Source organism: Saccopteryx leptura, chromosome 10 (genome assembly GCF_036850995.1).
Source record: "Saccopteryx leptura isolate mSacLep1 chromosome 10, mSacLep1_pri_phased_curated, whole genome shotgun sequence".
Taxonomy (NCBI): domain Eukaryota; kingdom Metazoa; phylum Chordata; class Mammalia; order Chiroptera; family Emballonuridae; genus Saccopteryx; species Saccopteryx leptura.
Window position 1 is genome coordinate 47,866,733 of NC_089512.1, and position 22,744 is coordinate 47,889,476.

Sequence of the window (22,744 nt, forward strand, 5' to 3'; positions counted from 1 at the left end):
CTACTCCCCCTCCCTTTTTTTTTGACAGAGACAGAGTCAGAGAGAGGGACAGATAGGGACAAACAGGAAGGGAAGGAGATGAGAAGCATCAATTCTTTGTTGCGGCACCTTAGTTCAATGATTGCTTTCTCATATGTGCCTTGACCAGGGGGATACAGCAGAGCAAGTGACCCCTTGCTCAAGCCAGAGAGCTTGGGCTCAAGCCAGCGACCTCGCTCTCAAGCCAGCAACCTCGAGGTTTCTAACCTGGGTCCTTCACATCCCAGTCCAACACTCTATCCACTGCACCACTGCCTGGTCAGGCATGGCTACTCCCTTTCATAGGTCCCATATCCCTCCTCAGACTTACTCTAACTTTCAGACCATGTCTTATATGCCTTTCTTCTTTCCTCCAGGACTAACTAAGGGCATTTATAAACCGGTCCATCAGAGAGACTATGTTAATTCAGGCTAGCACCCCATATCAGGCTCTGGTCCAGACCTCAGAAAATCACTTTCAACAACCAGTAGGTGACCAATCGTCCTCCTTTAGTAAGTTCTGTCATCCCTCAAAAAATGTCCTCCTAAATGTCTTCCTTTTTGATATTGGAAGACTAATCTGTAAATGTCCGTATTCGATCGATGTAGAGTTGATCCATTGCATGTGATGTGCCATATTTGTATCTAAATGAGTACTTTTTTTCTTATAATTATTATTAAAAATTAACAGGCATATAGCATAATTACAATATAAAATATTACAAATGTTTTTATTACGCATTTATCATATTATAGTGTATTATTGTTGCAATGAATAAAATGTTTTTTATTTACAATATTGTTTCTTCAATTTATTTTTGTCCTCCTTTTCATTGTAAAAATGTTGGTCACCTTAACAACCAGGGAACTCCCATCCATCCCCCTTCCCATAAATACTTCACTGATCCTAACCAGGAGGAAGCAACTACAGAAGACAGACCTTTGGCCCTTTTTCATAAACAACAAAAGGCTGGAATGTTAGGCTTACATCGGTTCCTTTAAAACCCAAATTCCCCTTACCCAATTCCCATTAAAGCAACTTCTTCAGTAAGCATCTCCCTTGCCCAACCTCCCCCTCCCCTTAAGCAACTCCCCCCCCACCCGGGGAAGGTTCTGAGGAATGTCCTTGAGACAAGGCCATCATGAGGGGCCTGAGGGTTGGGAAAAGGAGACAGTCTGTAACCAAGGCAACCAATTCCAATATGCTAATCTGAGCATGTCCAGGCCAGATGCCAATTCCAACCCCAATGCCAGAAGATGCTGAACCCCTATATCTACTGCTTCCTCCCAGAGCTTGGACTAACACTCTTTTGCTGGTCTCAGCCCGCTTGCATCCAGGTGCTTTTAAAATAAACTTTCCTTTTGGAACACACTAGCCTCAGGTTTTCAGTTCATCTTGAGGTCTGCCTTTCAGGGACTACTGTATATCAAACTAAAAAGGTTTTGAACAGCAAGGAAAACCATCAACAACCTGACCTGTAGTGGTGCAGTGGGTAAAGCATCAACCTGGAATGCTGAGGTCACCAGTTTGAAACCCTGGGCTTGTCTGGTCAAGGAATAGATGGAAGTTGATGCTTCCTGCTCCTCCCCCCTTCTCTCTCTCTCTCCTCTCTAAAATAAATAAATAAAATCTTAAAAGAAACAAAAACCATCAACAAAACAAAAAGACAACCTACGGAATGGGAGAAGATATCTGCCAATGAGACATCCAATAAGGGGTTAATATTCAAAATTTATAAAGAACTCATACAACTCTACACCCAAAAAATAAATAAACAATACAAATACAAAATGAGCAGATGGTCTCAATACAGGGTGTCTTCGGGTTATGATAGTCTCGAAATACATTTCGAGTTTTTGATGCTCACTCCCATAAAAATTTAAATTGAGATGTATTTTGGCTTCCACCATAAGCGTACTTATAGACTATGTTGTACTTACAGACTAGCCTGGAACAACTTTTTAGGAAGGAAGAGAGGCCTGCAACAGATCCCGTACCCTCCATCAGCTGCTTCTCGAGATGAGACACCTGTTGTACAGGTAGAATCGCCTCCAGCGTCTCCTGCATGTTCCTTAGACAATCCTGACTCACCTGACCCAGTATCTCCAGCACCTTCTGCAGGTTCTCCTGCCTCTCCAGCTCCCTCCTCCCAACAGGTCACTCTCTCCCACCTTGCAATGCCTTCCAGTGAGCAAGCCAACCACAGGAATAAAGGTAAGGAATTTTTTTTAACTCATTTTTTTTCTGTTACTACAACACAGTATATTTATGTCTGTTTCCCTTTTTTGTGGTTTGGTTGTGTTTTTATGTTCTAGATCAGGGGTAGTCAACCTTTTTATACTTACCGCCCACTTTTGTATCTCTGTTAGTAGTAAAATTTTCTAACTGCCCACTGGTTCCACAGTAATGGTGATTTATAAAGCAGGGAAGAAACTTTACTTTATAAAATTTATAAAGCAGAGTTACAGCAAGTTAAAGCATATAATAATTACTTACCAAGTACCTGATGTCGAATTTTCGCTAACTTTGGCAGAATAAATCTTTATAAAACAACTTACTATAGTTAAATCTATCTATATACTTTGGTTGCTCCACTACCGCCCACCATGAAAGCTGGAATGCCCACTAGTGGGCGATAGGGACCACTGGTCTAGATTATGATTTTACAACTGTGTTAAGATAGGTAAGTGACTTAGGTTACCGTGTATTTCAACTTACACCAAAATTCAGGTTACACCACTGTCGTAGAAAGGAAAGTGTGTCATAACCCAAGGACCCCGGACCCCCTGTAGATACTTCTCCAAAGAGATCATACAGATGACCGATAGACATATGAAAATATACTCAACATTACTAACCATCAGAGAAATGCAAATTAAAATATTAAAACCACAATGACATATCACCTCATACCTGTCAGAGTGGCTATCATCAATAACTCAACAAACAAGTGCTGGGGAGGATGTGGAGAAGACGGATCCTGTGCACTGCTGGTGTGACTGCCAATCGGTACAGCCACTGTGGAAAACAGTATGGAGGTTCCTCAAAAAATTAAAATAGAACTTCCACATGACCCAGTAATTCCATTTCTGGGAATTTATCTGAAGAAATCCAAACACTAATTTTTTTAAAGACTTTATTTATTCATTTTAGACAGGAGAGAGAGAGAGAGAGAGAATAAGAGAGAGAGAGAGAGAGAATGAGAGAGAGAGAGAAGGGAGGAGCAGGAAGCATCAACTCCCATATGTGCCTTGACCAAGCAAGCCCAGGGTTTTAAATCAGAGACCTCAGCATTCCAGGTTGACGCTTTATCCACTGCGCCACCCAAACACTAATTTGAAAGATATATGTACCCTTTTATTCACTGCAGCATTATTTACAGAGTGGAGAAATGGAAGCAACCTAAGTGATTATCAACAGACAAATGAATAAAGATCGATACAAATATACAATGAAATACTACTCATACATTAAAAAAATGAAACCTTGCCATTTGTGACAACATGGACAGACCTAGAGGTATTATGCTAAGTGAAATAAGTCAGAGAAATTCAAATAACATATGATTTCGTATGATTTCACATGTGGAATGTAAAAAATAAACAAAACTCATAAATACAAAAAAAAACCCTGATGGTCACCAGATGAGAGGGGGTAGGAGAATGGGTGAAAAAGGTAAGGGGATTAAGAATTACACAAAAGTGGCCCTGGCCCTGGCCGGTTGGCTCAGCGGTGGAGCGTCGGCCTGGCGTGTGGGGGACCCGGGTTCGATTCCTGGCCAGGGCACATAGGAGAAGCGCCCATTTGCTTCTCCAACACCCTCCCCCCTCCTTCCTCTCTGTCTCTCTCTTCCCCTCCCGCAGCCGAGGCTCCATTGAGCAAAGATGGCCTAGGCACTGGGGATGGCTCTTTGGCCTCTGCCCCAGGCGCTAGAGTGGCTCTGGTCGCGGCGGAGCGACGCCCCGGAGGGGCAGAGCGTCGCCCCCTGGTGGGCGTGCGTCGCCCCTGGTGGGCGTGCCGGGTGGATCCTGGTCGGGCGCATGCGGGAGTCTGTCTGACTGTCTCTCCCCGTTTCCAGCTTCAGAAAAAAAAAAAAAAAGAATTACACAAAAGCAATCATAAAAGTCACAAGGATATAAAGCACAGTATAGGGAATAATATTGTAATAAGTATGTATGGTGCAGATGGGTACTAGACTTATCAGGTTGATTACTCTGTAAGGTATATAAATATCTAATCACTATATTGTACACTGAAACTAATATAATATTGTAAGTCAGTTGTAACTAAAAATTATTTTTTAAGTTTTTAAAGAAATTTAAGAATAACTCTATTAAAAAGTCCTATGCCAAAGGAATCTTGTTATTCACAGTACTGATTTTAAGTGTGTAGAAAAAGAGTTAACATAGCAGGTCTAAGCTTGCTAGCCTTAGAAAGGTATACTTTCTTAGAAAGGCCTAGCATCTGAAATTTGGCTAGTAAACAGTTCTCTACAGTGATAAATTTTATATTTATAAAATTCCCTAAGTGATAAGACTGGTTAACTGTGTCTTAACTGTACTATGTGGTCTATGCTGAATATCTGCTTTCCTCTTGGGAGTCTAATATTTTGGTGGATGGTAACTAAGTAGAGGGTGACCAGCTTGTGCAACGAATCTCTAATTGGCTTCCTAGGATAAAAGCTGCTGCCTTTTTGTTTTTAGAAGCAAAGTATGGTGGGTGACCTTTTATAGGAGAAACTGAATGTAGGAAGCCTATACATGGGTTTCTCCAGATGCTGCCCTGTGTCTTTGTTCTTGTTTTCCAGCTGTTGCTCCTTACTACATCACTGTAATGACTCCTAGCCCTGAGTACAACAGAGTATATACTGAGTCTTGTGGGTCTTAATAGCCAGTCTATGGAGGTAGGGGTTTTTTTTTGAGATCCTGGACACACAAGCATATTACACTTCTAAACAGTTAGATAATTCTTCCTGAAAAATGCTACTCAAGCCTGACCTGTAGTGGCACCATGAATAAAGCGTCGACCTGGAAACGTTGAGGTTGCCAGTTTGAAACCCTGGCTTGCCTGGTCAAGGCACATATATGGGAGTTGATGCTTCCTGCTCCTCCCCCCTTCCCTCTCTTTCTCTCTCTCTCTCTCTCTCTCTCCTCTATAAAGTGGAATTTTTTTTATATATATATCTAGATATAAAAGAAAGCTATTAAAAATGCTACTCAAAATCAAGAATGAAATACTATTTCAATCGTCCTCAAATATGATAATCTTTTATCTTTGAAGATATAAAAGTTAAAAAAAAAATCAGTACCAAGAGCCAAGTCTGAATGACAAAGAGGTTAGTTATCAGGATTAGTAAATACATAAATACTGGAACAGAACAATCTTAAAGTGACTATATAAACAGTTCCACAAAAGTGAGATTTAACAAATATTTCATTAATGGTTTCTTTTGGAGAAACTAAACAAGAAGGTTTCCTGGAAGAAATCAAGGTAAGAGACGACCAGAAGTCTTCTATCACATACTGTTAATCAGGCATGTAAGAGGAAAGATTTTTTGCACTGATCATGCAAGGCTGCCTTTCACAATTGTACCACCACCTCCCAAGTCATATTTCAAAAATTTGCCTTCCAAATTGCATTCACTAATTATCTTTCCTATTAAAAATATATATATATTTAACCACCAATCAGAGCTTCTAGTTAAGTTTTGCCATTTTTAAGCTGGTAATTTCGTGCAAGCTATTGTAAATGACTGAGTTCAAATTTAAAGAGGTTCAAAAATAACTTCTAGACCACCATCACTGCCTTCAAGAAAAGTTAAGGGTGGTCATAGCCAGATAGCTTGGTTGCTTAGAGCATAGTCCCAAAGCACAGAGGTTGCCGGTTCAATCCCGGTCAGGGCACATACAGCAACAGATTGATATTCCCATTTCTCTCTCCCTCCCTTCCTCTCTCACTAAAATCAATCAATAAAAAAAAAAGTAGCCTGATTAGGCAGTGGTGCAGTGCATCGAGACTGGGACGCAGACAACCCAAGTTTGAAAACCCGAGATTACTGGCTTGAACACGGGCTCATCCAGCTTAAGTGCAGACTCACAGCTTGAGCGCGGGGTTGCTGGCTTGAGTGTGGGATCACAGACATGATCCCATTGTCATTGGCTTGAGCTCCAAGGTCGCTGGCTTGAGCAAGGGGTCACTCACTCTGCTGTAGACCACCCCCCATCTCCCCCTCCCCCCTCCCGTCAAAGCATGTATGAGAAAGCAATCAATGAACAACTAGGGAGACTGAGGAGCTGCCACAAAGAATTGATGCTTTTCATCTCTCTGTCTGTCCCTATCTGTCCCTCTCTCTGTCTCTGTCACACAAACACAAAAAAATAGAATCAATCTGGGGTTTTTTATAGGCCTTTTAATGGTGCCTGTCTCTAGCAAAAACACTTCTGTAAATCATTTCCAAGTATATGGATAATCTCCTTGTCACCTTCCTTTACATTTTCCTACATATTTTCCCACGCCTAATGATCAGTCAAGGGGACAGGAGCTAATGGTAGGTATGGCAGTAGGCTGAAATAAACATATTATAAGTGGAAATGAAATACAGTGTAGTGGTCAAGTAAAAACTCTGAAGTCAGACAGTTTGCTACAGGACCTTGAGCAAATTATTTAAATCTCCAAGCCTCAGTTTCCCTATCTGTAATATGATGAAAATAACTGTACTTTTTTTTAAACCCTTTGAGTAGTATGAATGTTCATGTACGTCCTTGTGCCTCCTGACCATCCAGAGTATGATCATACAAAAATTTTTATTTTAAAAATGTGTAAGGCAACAGCCCTGGCCACTTGGCTCAGCAGTAGAGCACCAACCAGCGTGTGGAAGTCCAGGGTTTGATTCCCAGTCAGGGCACATAAAAGAAGCGCCCATCTGCTTCTCCACCTCTCCCCTCTCTCCTTCCTCCCTTATCTCTCTCTTCCCCTCCCGCAGCCAAAGTTTCACTGGAGCAAAGTTGGCCTGGGCGCTGAGGATGGCTCCATGACCTCTGCCTCAGGCACTAGAATGTCTCCAGCCACAACGGAGCAGCACCCCAGATGGGTAGAGCATCACCCCCTGGTGGACATGCCGGATGGATCCTGGTCGAGCACATGTGGGAGTCTGTCTGCCTCTCCGCTTCTAACTTCAAGAGAAAAAAAGAAAAAAAAAATGTGTAAGGAAACATTAAAAAAGGCAAATGTATGTTCTTCTTGTTTCCATAAATTGGTTATCAAACAAACATGATTTTAAGTTAATAAAACTATAACTGGAAATAATTTCATTTTTTGAAAAAAAATTCATTCCCGGGGTCAGTGAGCATGAAAAAAAACTAACTACTCAAAGGGTTAAGTGAGAGGAGGGGAGATAGAGAGACAGACTCCCACATGCACCCCAACCGGGACCACCTTGGCAACCCCTGTCTGGGGCCGAAGTTCAAATCAACCGAAATATTTTTAGCTCCTGAAGCTGATGCGCATGGACCAAACGAACTATCCTCAGTGCCTGGGGCCATGCTCGATCCAATCAAGACACTGGCTGCAGGAGGGGAAAGGGGAGAAAAAAAGGGGACGAGGGGAGAGGGATTGGAGGGGGACGAGGAGAGGGAAAGAAGCAGATAGTCGCTTCTCCTGTGTGCCCTGGCCAGGAATCAAACCCGAGCCAACACTCTATCTACTGAGTCACCTGCCAGGGCCTATACAAACTGTACTCCATAGACTGCTGTGATCAACTACCATAAGGTTTAGCTGAGATAATTTATGTTAAATGCTTAGCTGAACACATTGTAAATGCTCCAAGATGGTTTGTTGTTATTATTTCACAACTTAACCAACCCTGCTGAATAGGTATTACCATCCCATTTTCCAGATGAGAAAGCTGGCACAGGTGGTATCAGGATCAGAATCCAAAACTGCTCAACTCTAGAGTTCAAGTTCTTCCTACCACTTACTGGACAAGATACCTCATGTTTGTTACTTTCAAAGAATAAAAACCTCTATGTTTGACTCTCTCAGGAAACTGAAATTCTAGGCCTTCTACTTGTAATAAGACAAAGGGACTTGAGAAGGACAAAAAATTGCTTACTAAGCTATAATAAAGGCCTGTACCAGTGCTCTGAAAACAGACTAGAAGATACAGATGGCCCTGGCCTGTTGGCCCAGTGATAGAACGTTGGCTCAGTGTGTGAATGTCCCAGGTTCAATTCCTGGTCAAGCCACCCGCTTCTCCAACACTTCCTCTCTCGCTTTTCTCTCTTTTCCTCCTGCAGCCATGGCTCAATTGGAGCAAGTTGGTCCCAGGCACTGAGGATGGCTCCACGGCCTCTGCCTCAGGCGCTAAGAGCTTGGTTGTCTAGCAACAGAGCAATGCTTTAGATGGGCAGAGCATAGCACACTAGTGGGCTTGCCGGGTGAATCCCAGTCAGGGCAAATGTGGGAGTCTGTCTCTCTGCCTCCCCTTCTCTCACTGAATAAAAAAATAAAATTTAATTTAAAAAAAAGATAGAAGAGATGATTAGGAAGGCGAATATGCAAAAATGATCCCAGATGAGATTTTTGGATAGAGTTGCACATCAAAGAATCAGTAAGAGTTGACTAACAACACAACTGTGAGTTGCCATTCTTGCCATTCGAGACAATAAACATATAGTATCTTTGAGTTTGGGAATCAAAATACTTGTCCATCTATTGGAGAGATATAATGTATATTAGAATGAAAGCCAAACTAACACTCTGTCCTGATGCCATTCAGAATAAGCATGCACATCCCATTCCACAGTCAGGAACATAAACCACTAACACTCTGTCCTGATGCCATTCAGAATAAGCATGCGCATCCCATTCCACAGTCAGGAACATAAACCACTAACACTCTGTCCTGATGCCATTCAGAATAAGCATGCGCATCCCATTCCACAGTCAGGAACATAAACCACTAACACTCTGTCCTGATGCCATTCAGAATAAGCATGCGCATCCCATTCCACAGTCAGGAACATAAACCACTAACACTCTGTGCCCTGAGATAAACCAAAGAAATCTGTTTAGGTCTGGTTCCCCAAATAAATCACACCCTGAACATTTCCTACGTTACTAATGTTTGGAGAGAAGACTTTAGTGAATAAAATAATAAAGTGAGAAAAGCTTTTCCACCATAAACACACTAATGTAAACTTGATACTCTTGGTAATACTGCAATTTTTTTTCACTTAAATATGTATTGTTTTTATTTGGACAAGCAGTCCTTATGATGGCTGATTCCTTCATAACCCTTTGGCAAGTGAACTTCCTTTACTCACTATGTTTTTGCATGTTTTCCTTTCATATAGGCATATTAAAAGCTTTGAAAATTCCTGCAGTAAAGAAACTTTCATTTAGTATTTCCCAAAATTATTTAGGGGCCATAGAGTCTATAAGAACAAGGACTCTGATGCCACAGCTCTGACACCTGGAAGCTGAATGGCACTGGGCAATTACTTCAATGTTGAGGCTCAGTTTCACAATCTATCGACTAGTCGTGGTTGCTGGGTTACAACTAATATGGCTGGTAAAGCAAATCAAAGAGCACCCAGCTCATTCTAAACCCCCCAACAAAATCAATTTACACTTAAACAGAAGTGATCCCTTCCCAACATTCCAACCCACTCTTAGTTTATGTGCAAGAACATCCTGCAGGATGCCTCTGTTTGGGGAAACTCAGACTAAAGCTTTCAAGTCAGGCCATCTCCTGGAGCAGAAGGAAATACCAAGATTATGCTGATGTAAGTTCCTGCAGTTAAATGTTAAATTTGGGACAAGTCTCAATTCTTTCTAAGTATAAGATTTCCCAATCTATAAAATTACACAGTTGAAATTCAATTATAAAGCATTATATAAATGTGCACTACTCTGTGGACTCACTTTAGCCATAGCCAGAATCTGCTACAGTTCATAATGACTAAGAAATTGCTCCAACGGGGGTGTAAAAATATATAAATGGAGCCCCTTTAACATAGAGGTGCAGCTGCCATCCCAGAGGTACTGCCTTGCATGTCTTATGCTTCAAGCCTTTGTAATGTTACACAGGGCAAAATAACTATTTCTGGGCCTAAAGCAATATTGTACCCCAAAGAACTTCTTGCAAAGATAACAAGAAAGCAGATATGACTAGGAATTTAATTAAAACCACCACGTAAAAATTAGCATCACTATGTTAGCTTATCTTCATCAACAGAAATGCTTTCCTTCTATAGATTTAATTGTTCCCCTTCTTTCTCCTAAATATCCCTTGTCTTTGTTTCCTAATTGAAAAATTACTTGGTTTTCTGCCTGAATCAGTACTTACCAAATAGCAATTCATTTGTTTTCTTTTTGGAAACACACACACACACACACACACACACACACACACACACACACACACACACACAAGAAGGGAAAGAGATAAGAAGCATCACACACACACACACAGACACACACACACACATACAAGAAGGGAAAGAGATAAGAAGCATCACACACACACACACACACACATACAAGAAGGGAAAGAGATAAGAAGCATCACACACACACACACATACAAGAAGGGAAAGAGATAAGAAGCATCAATTCTTCATTGCAGTACCTTAGATGTTCACTGGCTGCTTCTCATATGTGCCTTGATGGGGAGGGGGGGGGCAGAGGGGATCCAGCACAACAAGTGACCCCTTATTCAAGACAGTGACCTTGGGGCACCAGCCAGTGACCATGGGGTCAAGTCTATGATCCCACGCTCAAGCCAGCAACCTCGGGGTTTTGAACCTGAGTCCTCAGCATCCCAGGCCGATGCTCTATCCACTGCACCACTGCCTGGTCAGGCTTTTTTTTTTTTTAATCTCAAATAAATGCTTATTGCCTCTCACTCTAAAAAGATATATTTTTTTAATTCAATGAGAGGAAGGAAGGTAGAGTGACAGACTCCAACATGCACCCCAACCGGGATCCACCTGACAAGCCCACTAGGGGGTGATGCTCTGCCCATCTGGGGCGTTGCTCCTTTGATCAGCAACCAAGCTATTCTTAGTGCCTGAGGGAGGCCATGGAGCCAACCTGGGGAGAGGGGGCAACTCACTCTAATTGAGCCATGGCTGCAAAAGGGGGAAAGGAAGAAAGAGATAGAGGGAGAGAGGGAGAGGGGGACAGAGAGAGAGGAAGAAGTGAGAGGGGAAGTGTTAGAGAAGCAGGTGGTGCTTCTCCTGTGTGCCCTGACCGGCAATCAAACCCAGGACATCCACACACCAAGCCAATGTTCTACCACTGAGCCAACAGGCCAGGGCAAAGATTTCTTTTTTTAAGTGAGAGAAGGGGAGATAGATTCCTGCATGCAACCTGACCAGCATCCACTGGCAATCCCTGTCTGGGGCCAATGCTGGCAACCAACCGAGTTATTTTTAGCACCTGGGGTGGAAGCTCCACGGTGCTATCCTCAGCGCCTGTGTAGTCATGCTCAAAACAATCAAGCCATGGCTGCGGGAAAGGAGAGAGGGAGGGAGGAGAGGAGGGGAAGCGGATGGTTACTTCTCCTGTGTGCCCTGACTGGGAATCAAACTTAGGACATCCACACGCTGGCTGACGCTCTACCACTGAGCCAACCAGCCGGAAAAAAATTTATTTTTAGGTTAATCACTACACCTCTACCGAGAACTAAGCTCCCACCTCTCCTCTGCGCATCTTGACCCCAAGGACTCCTACCTAAGTCTAAATTTATACTCCCTGGGTCCCATTCTCAGGCCCTGTCTCAATTACAGTATTTCCACCAGACCTTGCCTCACAAGTCAGGAATTCCTTAGTCTTCTCCCAGTTGCTCTTCTATAAAATCTTTACTCCTGTCCCAAGTTTTAGTCATTTTCTTAAGCATTTCTGTTATTTACACAAATAAAAATAAACATACACTTCTTTACAAAAGACTGTCTAGTACAGGTAGCCTAGTACATGTTTTTCCTATGGACACTAAGTGCAAATTTCTGACAACTGCTTAACATAAGTCACCTGGACATTGGATATTGACTGAACAGTTAATATATACTACTACTAACAGAAAACACTTTACATAGTCACTTCTTAACTATTCATACTAATGAAGAGAAATAATAATAATAAATGATAGTTAAATAAACTTTATTACATAATCAAACTAACTTTTCTTTAAGCAATGTTCCCAGACAAGTTTTACTGAAACCAGTTATAAAAATAAAATGTATCCTTTCCAAATATCAGTTCAGTAAGACGAGGCTCCCAATACTGGTAAAGCTACAAGCTTACAAAGGGATGAGGTAACGTGTTACACAACTAAGCTACTTCCATTTTACAGGAGCAATCACAGTGTAGTCATCTGATTCTGAATTTTCTACAACCATCCATCCATTACCTTTGCATTTCTCCATGTCAGTGGGTGTCTCAGTAAGATAAGAGTACCACTTAACCTCTTTCAGTCTGTTTCCTGCTTTGTAAAACTGGAATTTTATCTGCCTAATAGCGTTATTGTGAAGTCTAGAGACAATGCGGAGCACTTAAAACTTTCAAAAAATACTACCTGCCGTTGTAATTTTCGGCACAACAATGCTTACTTGGCTTTTTTATTCTCTGTAAGTTTAGGATGTATCGTCGGTCTTCAAACTCTCAGGAAACGAAGGCCGCTTTCGAGCTTCAGCTTCTTTGAGGCCCTTATCATCGATTAACAACCTACTCCTGCACCACATCCCCATTTGTAAACGATCTTTTAGCACACCCTTATTCGATTCCAAATCTTCTTTTCCAGCTCAACTCTTAAATTACAAGAGCCCTTCTCCCATGGCCCTGCGCCCTGCACGGCCCTGGCTAGCACGTCCTTCCCTGGCTAGCCCACAGGGACCACGCTTCAAACTCGCCGCGCTGCCCCCGCGCTGGCTTCATCCCGGGTCTCCGCCACGAAACGCGGCCCCACACCACAGGTTCCCAGCGGGCCGCAGGGCTAGCTCCACTGTGAAAAGTCGGACCTCGAACAGCTGAGCAACTTTCCACGAATCCGCTACCGCCTCAGTTTCCCTCCTGGCAGCACTGGAGTACACAGGTCGGCCAAGGAAAGAGGCCCCAAATGGCTCGGCGTTCCGGTACCCCGCGGAGCGCACACTAACCTGCAAGTGACCTGCTTTGTACTCATGGCGGTCGGGCTGGAGGGCCGTGGTCCCGCTACCGCCTCTCACTCCCGCCGCCGCCGTTGCTGCCTCGGCCCTGCCCCTACCGCGCGGCCGCGTCAAGACGGCGCACACCGCCCTCTCGAGTAGCACCTTTGTAGCGCCGGCTGGAAACTTCGCCGCCGTCACAATTGGTTCCGGCCCCGGGGTGAAGCGGCGCCGACCCCCGATTTCCGCGCTCCTTGTCCCTCATTTACAAGCCCTCCTGGGCAGAGCTTAACTAGTTCCCCCAGTTCTGCTAGTCTTAGTCCGTGTTCCCGCTGTTAGTTCCTACGGATCTACCCTATCTCAAAGAGCGTTCCTTAGCGACCTCTCGCGTCCCTAGAATCGCTACTCCTCTACCGAGAACTAAGCTCCCACCTCTCCTCTGCGTGTCTTGACCCCAAATATTCCTACCTAAGTCTAAATGTACACTCCCTGGGTCCCATTCTCAGGCCCTGTCTCAATTACTGTATTTCCGCCAGACCTTGCTTCGCAAGTCAGGAATTCCTTAGTCTTCTCCCAGTTGCTCTTCTATAAAATCTTGATTCCCGTCCCAAGTTTTAGTCATTTTCTTAACGGGCATTCCTGCTATTTGTCTTCCATTTCCTAGGGTGGAAACCCAAAAAGATATCCTTGACACTTCTGTTTTTCTATATCCTGCAGATCCTGCTCTCCAGTGCATCCTCTTGTCTTCATATCTACCTTCATGGTTCTTGTCTGAGCAACCATCACTCCTTCCGTGGGCCTATGAAATGGCCTCTTAACTGGTCTTCTGGCTTCTGCTCCTGCCCTCATCATCTGTTGTTACACAAAACCTATTTTTAAAACATAAATTGGGTTATGTCATTAACCTCCTTTAACTCTTTCAATGATTTCTCATTGCTTTTTGTTGTTTCTTTAATGTTTATATTTTTAGCAAGAGAGGCAGAGAGAGGGACAGATAGGGACAGACAGACAGACAGGAAGGGAAAGAGATAAGAAGCATCAGTTCTTCGTTGCAGCACCTTTGTTGTTCAATGATTGCTTTCTCTTACGTGTCTTGAGGTGGGGTAGGCTACAGTTGAGCCAGGGACCCCATGCTCAAGCCAGCGACCTTGGGCTTCAAGCTAGTGACCTTAGGGCTCACGCCAGTGACCATGGGGTCATGTCTATGATCCCATGCTCAAGCTGGTGAGCCTTCACTCAAGCTGGATGAGCCCACACACTCAAGCCAGCGACCTCGAGGTTTCAAACCTGGGTCCTCTGCATCCCAGTCCAATGCTCTATCCACTGCACCACTGCTCAGGCAATTGTTGGTTTAAAATTTTTTTTTAATATTTTTTTTATTTTAAAGAGGAGAAAGAGAGAGAGAGAGTAGGGGGGAGTAGCAGGAAGTATCAACTCCCATATGTGCCTTGACCAGGCAAGCCCAGGATTTCGAACTGGCTACTTTAACATTCCAGGTCGACACTTTATCCATTGCACCACCACAGGTTGGGCCACTTTTTGTTGTTGTTGTGTTGTGTGCCCATCACCTAAAGTCAAATCATTTACCATCACTGTATATTTGTCCCTCTTGACTCCCTTCCCTACTTGATTCCCCCTCCACCTTCCCATTGCTTTTTATTTTTTTTTCCATTGCTTTTTTAAAAATTATTTTTAAAGTTTTTAAACATTAAGTCCTAGTCATGGTAGCTAAGTTGGTAAGAGCATAGACCCAATATGCCAAGGTTTCAGGTTCGATTCCTCAGTCAGTGCACATATAAGAATCAACCAATGAATGCATAAATAAGTAAAACGACAAATCAATGTTTATCCCTCTCCTAAATCAATAATAAAAATTGTGAAGCCTAAAAAAACTTAAAATTTTTAAAAATTATCTTCAAACTATTTTTTTTAAGATTTCATCTATTGATTTTAGAGAGAGAGAAGGGTTGGGGACAAGGAGCAGGAAGCATCAACTCATAGTAGTTGCTTCTCAATGTATCTTGACTGGACAAGCTCAGGGTTTCAAATAGGTGACCTCAGCATTCCAGGTCCACTTTTTTAATCACTGCACCACCACAGGTCTGGCTAAAAATTTTTTAAACATTGAGCTATAACAGACTATAGTAAAGTGCACAAAACACACATAGTAAAGTGCATGTGTTTTTACATAGGTAAAACACATGTATAAATTTTTACATATGTATACACTCATGAAACCACCACCCAAGTCAAAGAACATTATCAATTCCCTAGAGGGTTCCCTTATGACCATTCCCAATCAGTGTCTTCCAAAGATAACTATTATTCTCACTTCTATTTTCAAAAATTTGTTCAGATTGTTCTTGTCCTTGATATAAATGAAATAATTCAGTATGTTTGTCTTCTTTTGACCAACACTATATCTGTGAAACCTGTATGTGTTGTAAAAACATATAGCTGTCAGTGTTGATTTATACATGTTGTAAGAACAACATATACTTGTATGTTGTTCTTTCTTTTATTTTGCTGTAAAAACATTGTCTTCCGATTAGAATTTTTCAAATTTTTCTCAGGAATTTATGAAATGCATTGAAAAATTTGTAGTTTTCAATGTAAGTCTTGATAACTTCTATTAGATGCATTCCTAAGTATCTAGATGGTTTTTTGGATGATTTTTTGAATGGTATTTTAAAAAATGTCCTAACTACCTGGCCTGTCGTGGCGCAGTGGATAAAGTGTCAACCTGGAATGCTGATGTCAATGTAAAGAACACTTCCAAACCTGTAAGAATTTTTTTTATAAACTTTTATTAATTTTAATGGGGTGACATCAATAAATCAGGGTACATATATTCAAAGAAAACATGTCCAGGTTATCTTGTCATTCAATTATGTTGCATACCCATCACCCAAAGTCAGATTGTCCTCCATCACCTTCTATCTAGTTTTTTTGTGCCCCTCCCCCTCCCCCCTCCCTCCTTCCCTCCAACCCCCTAACCACCACACTCTTGTCCATGTCTCTTAGTCTCGTTTTTATGTCCCACCAATGTATGGAATCATGCAGTTCTTGGTTTTTTCTGATTTACTTATTTCACTCCGTATAATGTTATCAAGATCTCACCATTTTGTTGTAAATGATCCGATGTCATCATTTCTTATGGCTGATTAGTATACCATAGTGTATATGTGCCACATCTTTTTTATCCAGTCTTCTATTTTTTTTACAGTGATTAAAGCCTTTAAGCAAACTCTTGGCCAATACAGCAGGAATCCACAAAAGAGTAGTGGCCTTAACATGTTCACCAAGTCCAAGTTGGCACCAACACCATGCCAAATCCCTGCAAGTGCAACTCAACCCCAGTTCAGTTCGTTAGGAGCTGTCAAAGGAGCAGGAGTCCAGGAAAAGTCCACATCCAGGAAAAGTCCTCATGGCACTGGAATTGTTGTCACAATTCTATACTTTGCAGCTCACGTCCAAGTCCCAATGACTGCTGCTTCTAGCTGGTAATGATTCAGGTAGACTGGAAAAGCCATCTGCAGCATGTGTGGAGATGGAGCTTCTGTTCTCCTCTGCCTGAGGAGATGAGACCAGGTTGCTTTTCCCTGGAGCTCTGCGACTGTGGCTTGGTAAAGAGAACCTTGGGATACACTAAGCTGGGTGGCAAAGCTAAATTCATAATAGAAGTTGGCAAAAGGGGCAGAGAGAGATCTAAATTAGGAGTATGTCCCAGTCTGAAATATGAGAGGGGCATTGAGGTAGGAGGAATAAAGGAAACACTATATATTAAACAAAGCAGCAGAAAATAGGACTATCAACACCCACAACAGAGATCTTCGAGGGAAGAATAAAAAACCTGACTGTTGAGGCAAGACATAGTTAAGTGTCCTTGTGCAAGTGAGATCTGTTTACCTGCTTCTTGGAAGAAATACCCTAGGCTCGTCCACAGTGTCGTAGATGGGGCCGATGGGCCTGGGCACCTTCAGCCTTCAGTGGCAAACCCCAGCATTCTGGGCAAGGTTAAGTCATAGGTGGCTAGAGCAGGGCTGGAAGAGACTGAACCCTCCCTTAGAGGAGCAAGGGGGAAGCCTACCTTCCAGTGTCCCTTTTTCCTCACAGCAAAGGCATGTAAGCCTGGCAGGCTTTAGCTCAATGACCTTCCTATTCACTATTGAAGCAGGACCCAGATGGAATCCTATGAGACCCCTTTGGGGCATTGGAGCCTTTAAGGGCATATCCTAAAAGCTGGTAGTTCACCTGATCTCTATTGGGTTTTTTCTGCCTCTTGGTACCTTAAAAGCCATGCTCAGAAGATCTCGCTGAGGGGTTTGAGGATCCCCATCCACCTATATAAACCTTTTCTATATATCTGGAGCATTTGGAAAAAGACAAAACAGTGTTATTAGCTGGATCAAATAAAAGAAAGTAGAAGTTTGCAGGAGAAAAAGATTTGGTGTCTCCTGTTCATCAGCATTAAAAAGAAATTAAAAATTTTTAAGTAAAAAGCATAATATAGTAGACCCATAAGGAGTTCCAGGATATGACTCCCCCCTTTTAAATTTTTTTTAAATTGACCTTAAAATATTTGCTGGGTACACTTTAATAATATCTTGACTTTAAAGATTGTAAGAAATACCCATAATTCGAAAGGTTTGACAAAATACAGTAAATGCTTTTGCTACATATGCAGGAGCATTGTCAGTTTAACCAGTTTAGGAAATCCAATAATAGAAAAATGCACACAAACAATGAGCTATAACATGCTTAGCAGCCTCTCCTGTTCTGACAGAGGTTACTATAAATCCAGAATATGTATCCACTGTAACGTGGACATAGGACTGTTTGCCAAATGAAGGTATATGAGTAACATCCATTTGCCAAAGTTGTCCTGGTAGGAGTCCTTGAAGGTTAACTCCAAATGAAGGGAGAGATTGTAGTATAGGACCCCTTGGGCAGGATTTACTAATTTGCTGTGCTGCTTCCCGAGAAAGTTGAAACTGTTTACACAGGGCTGCAACGTTCTGGTGATGAATAGTATGAGGCTGAATTGCTCGATCTGTCATGGTTGCTCCAATTAATTTTCTTTTGGGTAGCTTGATCAACAAGGGCATTCCCTTGTGCTAACTGTAAGAATTTTTATGAGTTTATTTGAGCCAAACTGTCGACAATTGCCGGAAGCAGTCTCAACAGACTGAGAAAGTGCTCAGGAAAATAGCAGTTTTACCACTTATTTTATATGTTAGAATCAAAGAGAAGACATTAAGGGGGGGTTACATGAAATTGATTGATGATTAGGGAGGTGGGAGAAAGTGAAGCTGGGAAATCTCTGGGATTGGATAAAAAGTAAAAATATATATTCTGAAATTTCTTTTACACAGGGAGGCATAAGATAGGTAAATTAATTAACATGATATTAACAATGAAGGGGTTTGTTGATTCCTGCTCTGGTGGGATGCCTGCCTGAGGGGGCAGAAGAAAGAAGATCACCCCTACATTTCAAAGGCGTGTGTCAGGTACATTACTGTAGATGCAAAAGGCAGTAGACAGGCTTCAAAGCAAGCACTGACCTTAGTTCTGATAGAGAATAACTCCCTAAGACATGACTACCCACCATAAACCACTTTTAGTTAAAAAAATTCCATTTCAGGCCATCCTGTGTATTTACATTAGGTCCCTGAGTCTGTAAGGCCACCACCTAGGCTTTTCCTGAGCTTGTCAGGTTCAGCATGTGGCCCCTTTTTCATCCACACTGAGTTTGCTGGTTTGAAACCCTGGGCTTGTCTGGTCAAGGCATGTGTGAGAAACAACTACCTATGAGTTGATGCTTCCTACCCCCCCCCCCGTCCCCCACCTTTCTCGCTCTCTCTCTCCTCTCTTTAAAATCAATAATAAAATCTTTCCAAAAAATATCCTGTTGCTTATTCCCTGCTAAACTCATGTATTAATTCTAATAGTTTGTTTGTTATTTTGGGTTTTCTACACACACAATCATGCCATTCACAAATAATGACAATTTTATTGCATTTTCAATTTATATAGCCTTTTTTTTGTTGTTGTCCTTATTGCACTGCTGAGAACCTCAGTGTCACCTTAAATAGAAGTGGTAATGGTAGACATCCTTGTCTTGTTTCTGAATTCAGGGAAATTATTTAATATTTCACCGTTAATGAAAATGTTAACTCTAGGGTTTTTTAAGCTATCCATTATCAAATTAAGGAAGATTCTTTCTCTTTCAAGTTTTCTTAGAGCTTTTATCATGAACATGTCTTTGTGTGTGTGTGTGTGTGTGTGTGTGTGTGTGTGTGTGTGTGTGTGAGAGAGAGAGAGAGAGAGAGAGAGATGAGAAGCATCAGCTTGTAGTTGCATCACTTTAGTTGTTCACTGATTGCTTCTCAATGTGCCTTGATGGGGGTGGGGAGGCACTACAGCTGAGACAGCAACTCCTTGCTCAATCCAGCAACCATGGGGTAATGTCTATGATCCCACACTCAAACCAGCAAGCCTGCATTCAAGCTGGTGACCCTACGCTCAAGCTGGTGATCTTGGGTTCTGAATCTGAGTCCTCAGCAAAGGCAGATTTACAGCAGGCAAACAAGGCACATGCCCTGGTCCCCAACTTTTGAAGGGCCCCGCAAATCCCCAACTTTATACTTTTTTCTAATGTCATCAAGTTTGGTTTCATATGTGCAATTTTAACATTAATAGTACATAATATTTTTTATTTATTTAAAAATATGGTTAACATGTATTTCTTATTTTCCATCACTCTCTTTTCTTTTTAATATATATATTTTTAGATTTTATTTATTCATTTTAGAGAGAGGAGAAGAAAGAGACAGAGAGAGAAAGGGGGGAGGAGAGGAAGCATCAACTCCCATATGTGCCTTGACCAGGCAAGTCCAGGGTTTCGAACCAGTAACCTCAGCATTCCAGGTCCGCACTTTTATCCACTGCACCACCACACATCAGGCTGTCTCTTTTTTTTAAGGGGCTCAATATTTTCTTCTGTGCCCGGGGCCTCAACTGACCTTAATCCGCCTCTGCTCCTCAGTGTTCCAGGTCAGCGCTCTATCCACTGCACCACCAACAGTCAGGCTTGTGTATTTTTTATCAAGTCCTTTCCCATCTATGGAGAAAACTGTATTGTTTTATCCTTTATTCTGTTAGTGTATTGAATTATATTAGTGATTTTTTTTTTTTAAGAAAGAGGACAGAGAGAGAAAGGAGAGAGGGAGAAGAGCAAAGAGAGGGGAGTGGGAAGCATCAACTCGTAGTAGTTGCTTCTTTTTTTTTTTCATTTTTCTGAAGCTGGAAACAGGGAGAGACAGTCAGACAGACTCCCGCATGCGCCCGACCGGGATCCACCCGGCACGCCCACCAGGGGCGATGCTCTGCCCACCAGGGGGCGTCGCTCTGCCCATCCTGGGCGTCGCCATGTTGCAACCAGAGCCACTCTAGCGCCTGAGGCAGAGGCCACAGAGCCATCCCCAGCGCCTGGGCCATCTTTTGCTCCAATGGAGCCTTGGCTGCGGGAGGGGAAGAGAGAGACAGAGAGGAAAGCGCGGCAGAGGGGTGGAGAAGCAAATGGGCGCTTCTCCTGTGTGCCCTGGCCGGGAATCGAACCCGGGTCCTCTGCACGCTAGGCCGACGCTCTACCACTGAGCCAACCGGCCAGGGCAGTAGTTGCTTCTTGTATGTGCCTTGACCAGGCAAGCCCAGGGTTTTCAACCAGCAACCTCAGAATTCCAGGTTGACATTATATCCACTGTGCCACCACAGGTCAGGGTATATTACTTTTTTTTTTTTTTTTAGTGAGAGGAGGGAAGGCAGAAACAGATTCCCACATATGCCTCAGCTAGGATCCACCTGACAAGCCCACTAAGGGGCAATGCTCTGCCCATCTGGCATGTTGCTTCGTTGCTCAGCAACTGAGCTCTTCTTAGGGCTTGAGATGGAAGCCATGGAGCCATCCTCAGCATCCGGGGCCAACTTGCTCTAATTAAGCCATGGCTGCAGGAGGTGAGGAGGAGAGAAAGAGAAAGAAGTGAGAGTAGTAGGGGTGAAGAAGCAGATGGACGCTGCTTCTGTGTGCCCTGACTGGGAGTCAGACCTGGGACATCCACATACCAGGCCAACGCTCTACTACTGAGCCAATCGGCCAGTGCCTATATTACTGATTTTTTAAAAAGACTTTATTTATTCATTTTAGAGAAGAGAGAGAGAGAGAGAGAGAAGGAAGGAGGAGCAGGAAGCATCAATCCCTATATGTGCCATGACCAGGAAAACCCAGGGTTTCTAACCGGTGACCTCAGCATTACAGGCCGATCGATGCTCTATCGACTGTGCCACAACAGGTCAGGCTATATTACTGATTTTTTTAATGTTAAGTTAACCTTGGATGGATCTGGCTGTGATGCCTGTCATCGCATTGTCAGTGTATTTTTTAAAAACGTTAAAATAACTTTTTATTTATTTATTCATTTTAGAGGGTAGGGGATGAAAGAGAGAAAGAGAGAGAGAAGAGGGAGGAGCAGGAAGCATCAACTCCCATATGTTCCTTGACCAGGCAAGCCAGAGGTTTTGAACCAGCAACCTCAGCGTTCCAGGTTGATGCTTTATCCACTGTGCCACCACAGGTCAGGCTGATTGCTAGTGTTGATTCAGCTGATCTGGCTCACTAGGCAGGTGTCCCCTTCCTCCCTCACTGCTCCAAGTGCATCCCTCCAGAAGCTGCGTGCTTGGTTGAAGAGGGTGACCTTCTCCAATAGAAGAAAGAACCATTCTTCTGTCAAAGGTAGATGAGTAGCTGTGCTCCCCTGCTAGAATCTCCAAACAAGCTCTCAAGTTAACCTTGAATGCCTCAGATATACCTCATTTGGCATGATGTATTTATTATTCTTTCTATAAATCATTAGATTTTTTTTTTCTGAAGTTGGAAACGGGGTGGCAGTCAGACAGACTCCCGCATGCGCCCGACCGGTGTCCACCCGGCACGCCCACCAGGGGGCAATGCTCTGCCCATCTGGGGTGTTGCTTTGCCGCAATCAGAGCCATTCTAGTGCCTGAGGCAGAAGCCACAGAGCCATCCTCAGCGCCCGGGAAAACTTTGCTCCAATGGAGCCTTGGCTGTGGGAGGGGAAGAGAGAGACAGAGAGGAAGGAGAAGGGGAGGGGTGGAGAAGCAGATGGGTGCTTCTCCTGTGTGCCCAGGCCGGGAATCGAACCCGGGACTTCTGCACGCCAGGCCGACGCTCTACCACTGAGCAAACTGGCCAGGGCCAAATCATTAGATTCTGTTTGTTAATATTGTGTTTAGGATTTCTGCATCCTTATTCATGAGTCATAGTGGTCTGTAGTGTTCCTTCCTTATAAAGCTCATGTTAGGTTTTGGTGTCTGGGACATGCATAAAATGAGTTGGAAAGTTTTCCTTTTTTTTCCCTATTTGAAAAATGTCTGTGTAATGTAGGTATTAATTTTTTCTTAAATACTTGGAAAAATTTACCACTGAAGCCAGCTCAGCCTGTAGTTTATGTTAGCTTTGTTCATTTTTTTTAATAAATAAATTTTTATTAATTTTAATGGG

General features: G+C 42.9%; 2 protein-coding genes across 2 annotated transcripts in view; both read right to left on the reverse strand.

Moving 5' to 3' along the window:
* The window catches only part of MKRN2 (makorin ring finger protein 2), a 62,394-nt gene extending 49,061 nt beyond the window's left edge, over positions 1-13,333 (reverse strand). The window contains exon 1 of the mRNA XM_066351050.1: positions 13,177-13,333. Coding sequence (XP_066207147.1) covers positions 13,177-13,202 — 26 coding nt within the window. The 5' untranslated portion in view covers positions 13,203-13,333. The remainder of the gene's footprint in view (positions 1-13,176) is intronic.
* TSEN2 (tRNA splicing endonuclease subunit 2) overlaps positions 1-22,744 on the reverse strand; it is a 217,187-nt gene that overhangs the window by 108,512 nt on the left and 85,931 nt on the right. The gene's annotated exons all lie outside the window — the stretch shown is intronic.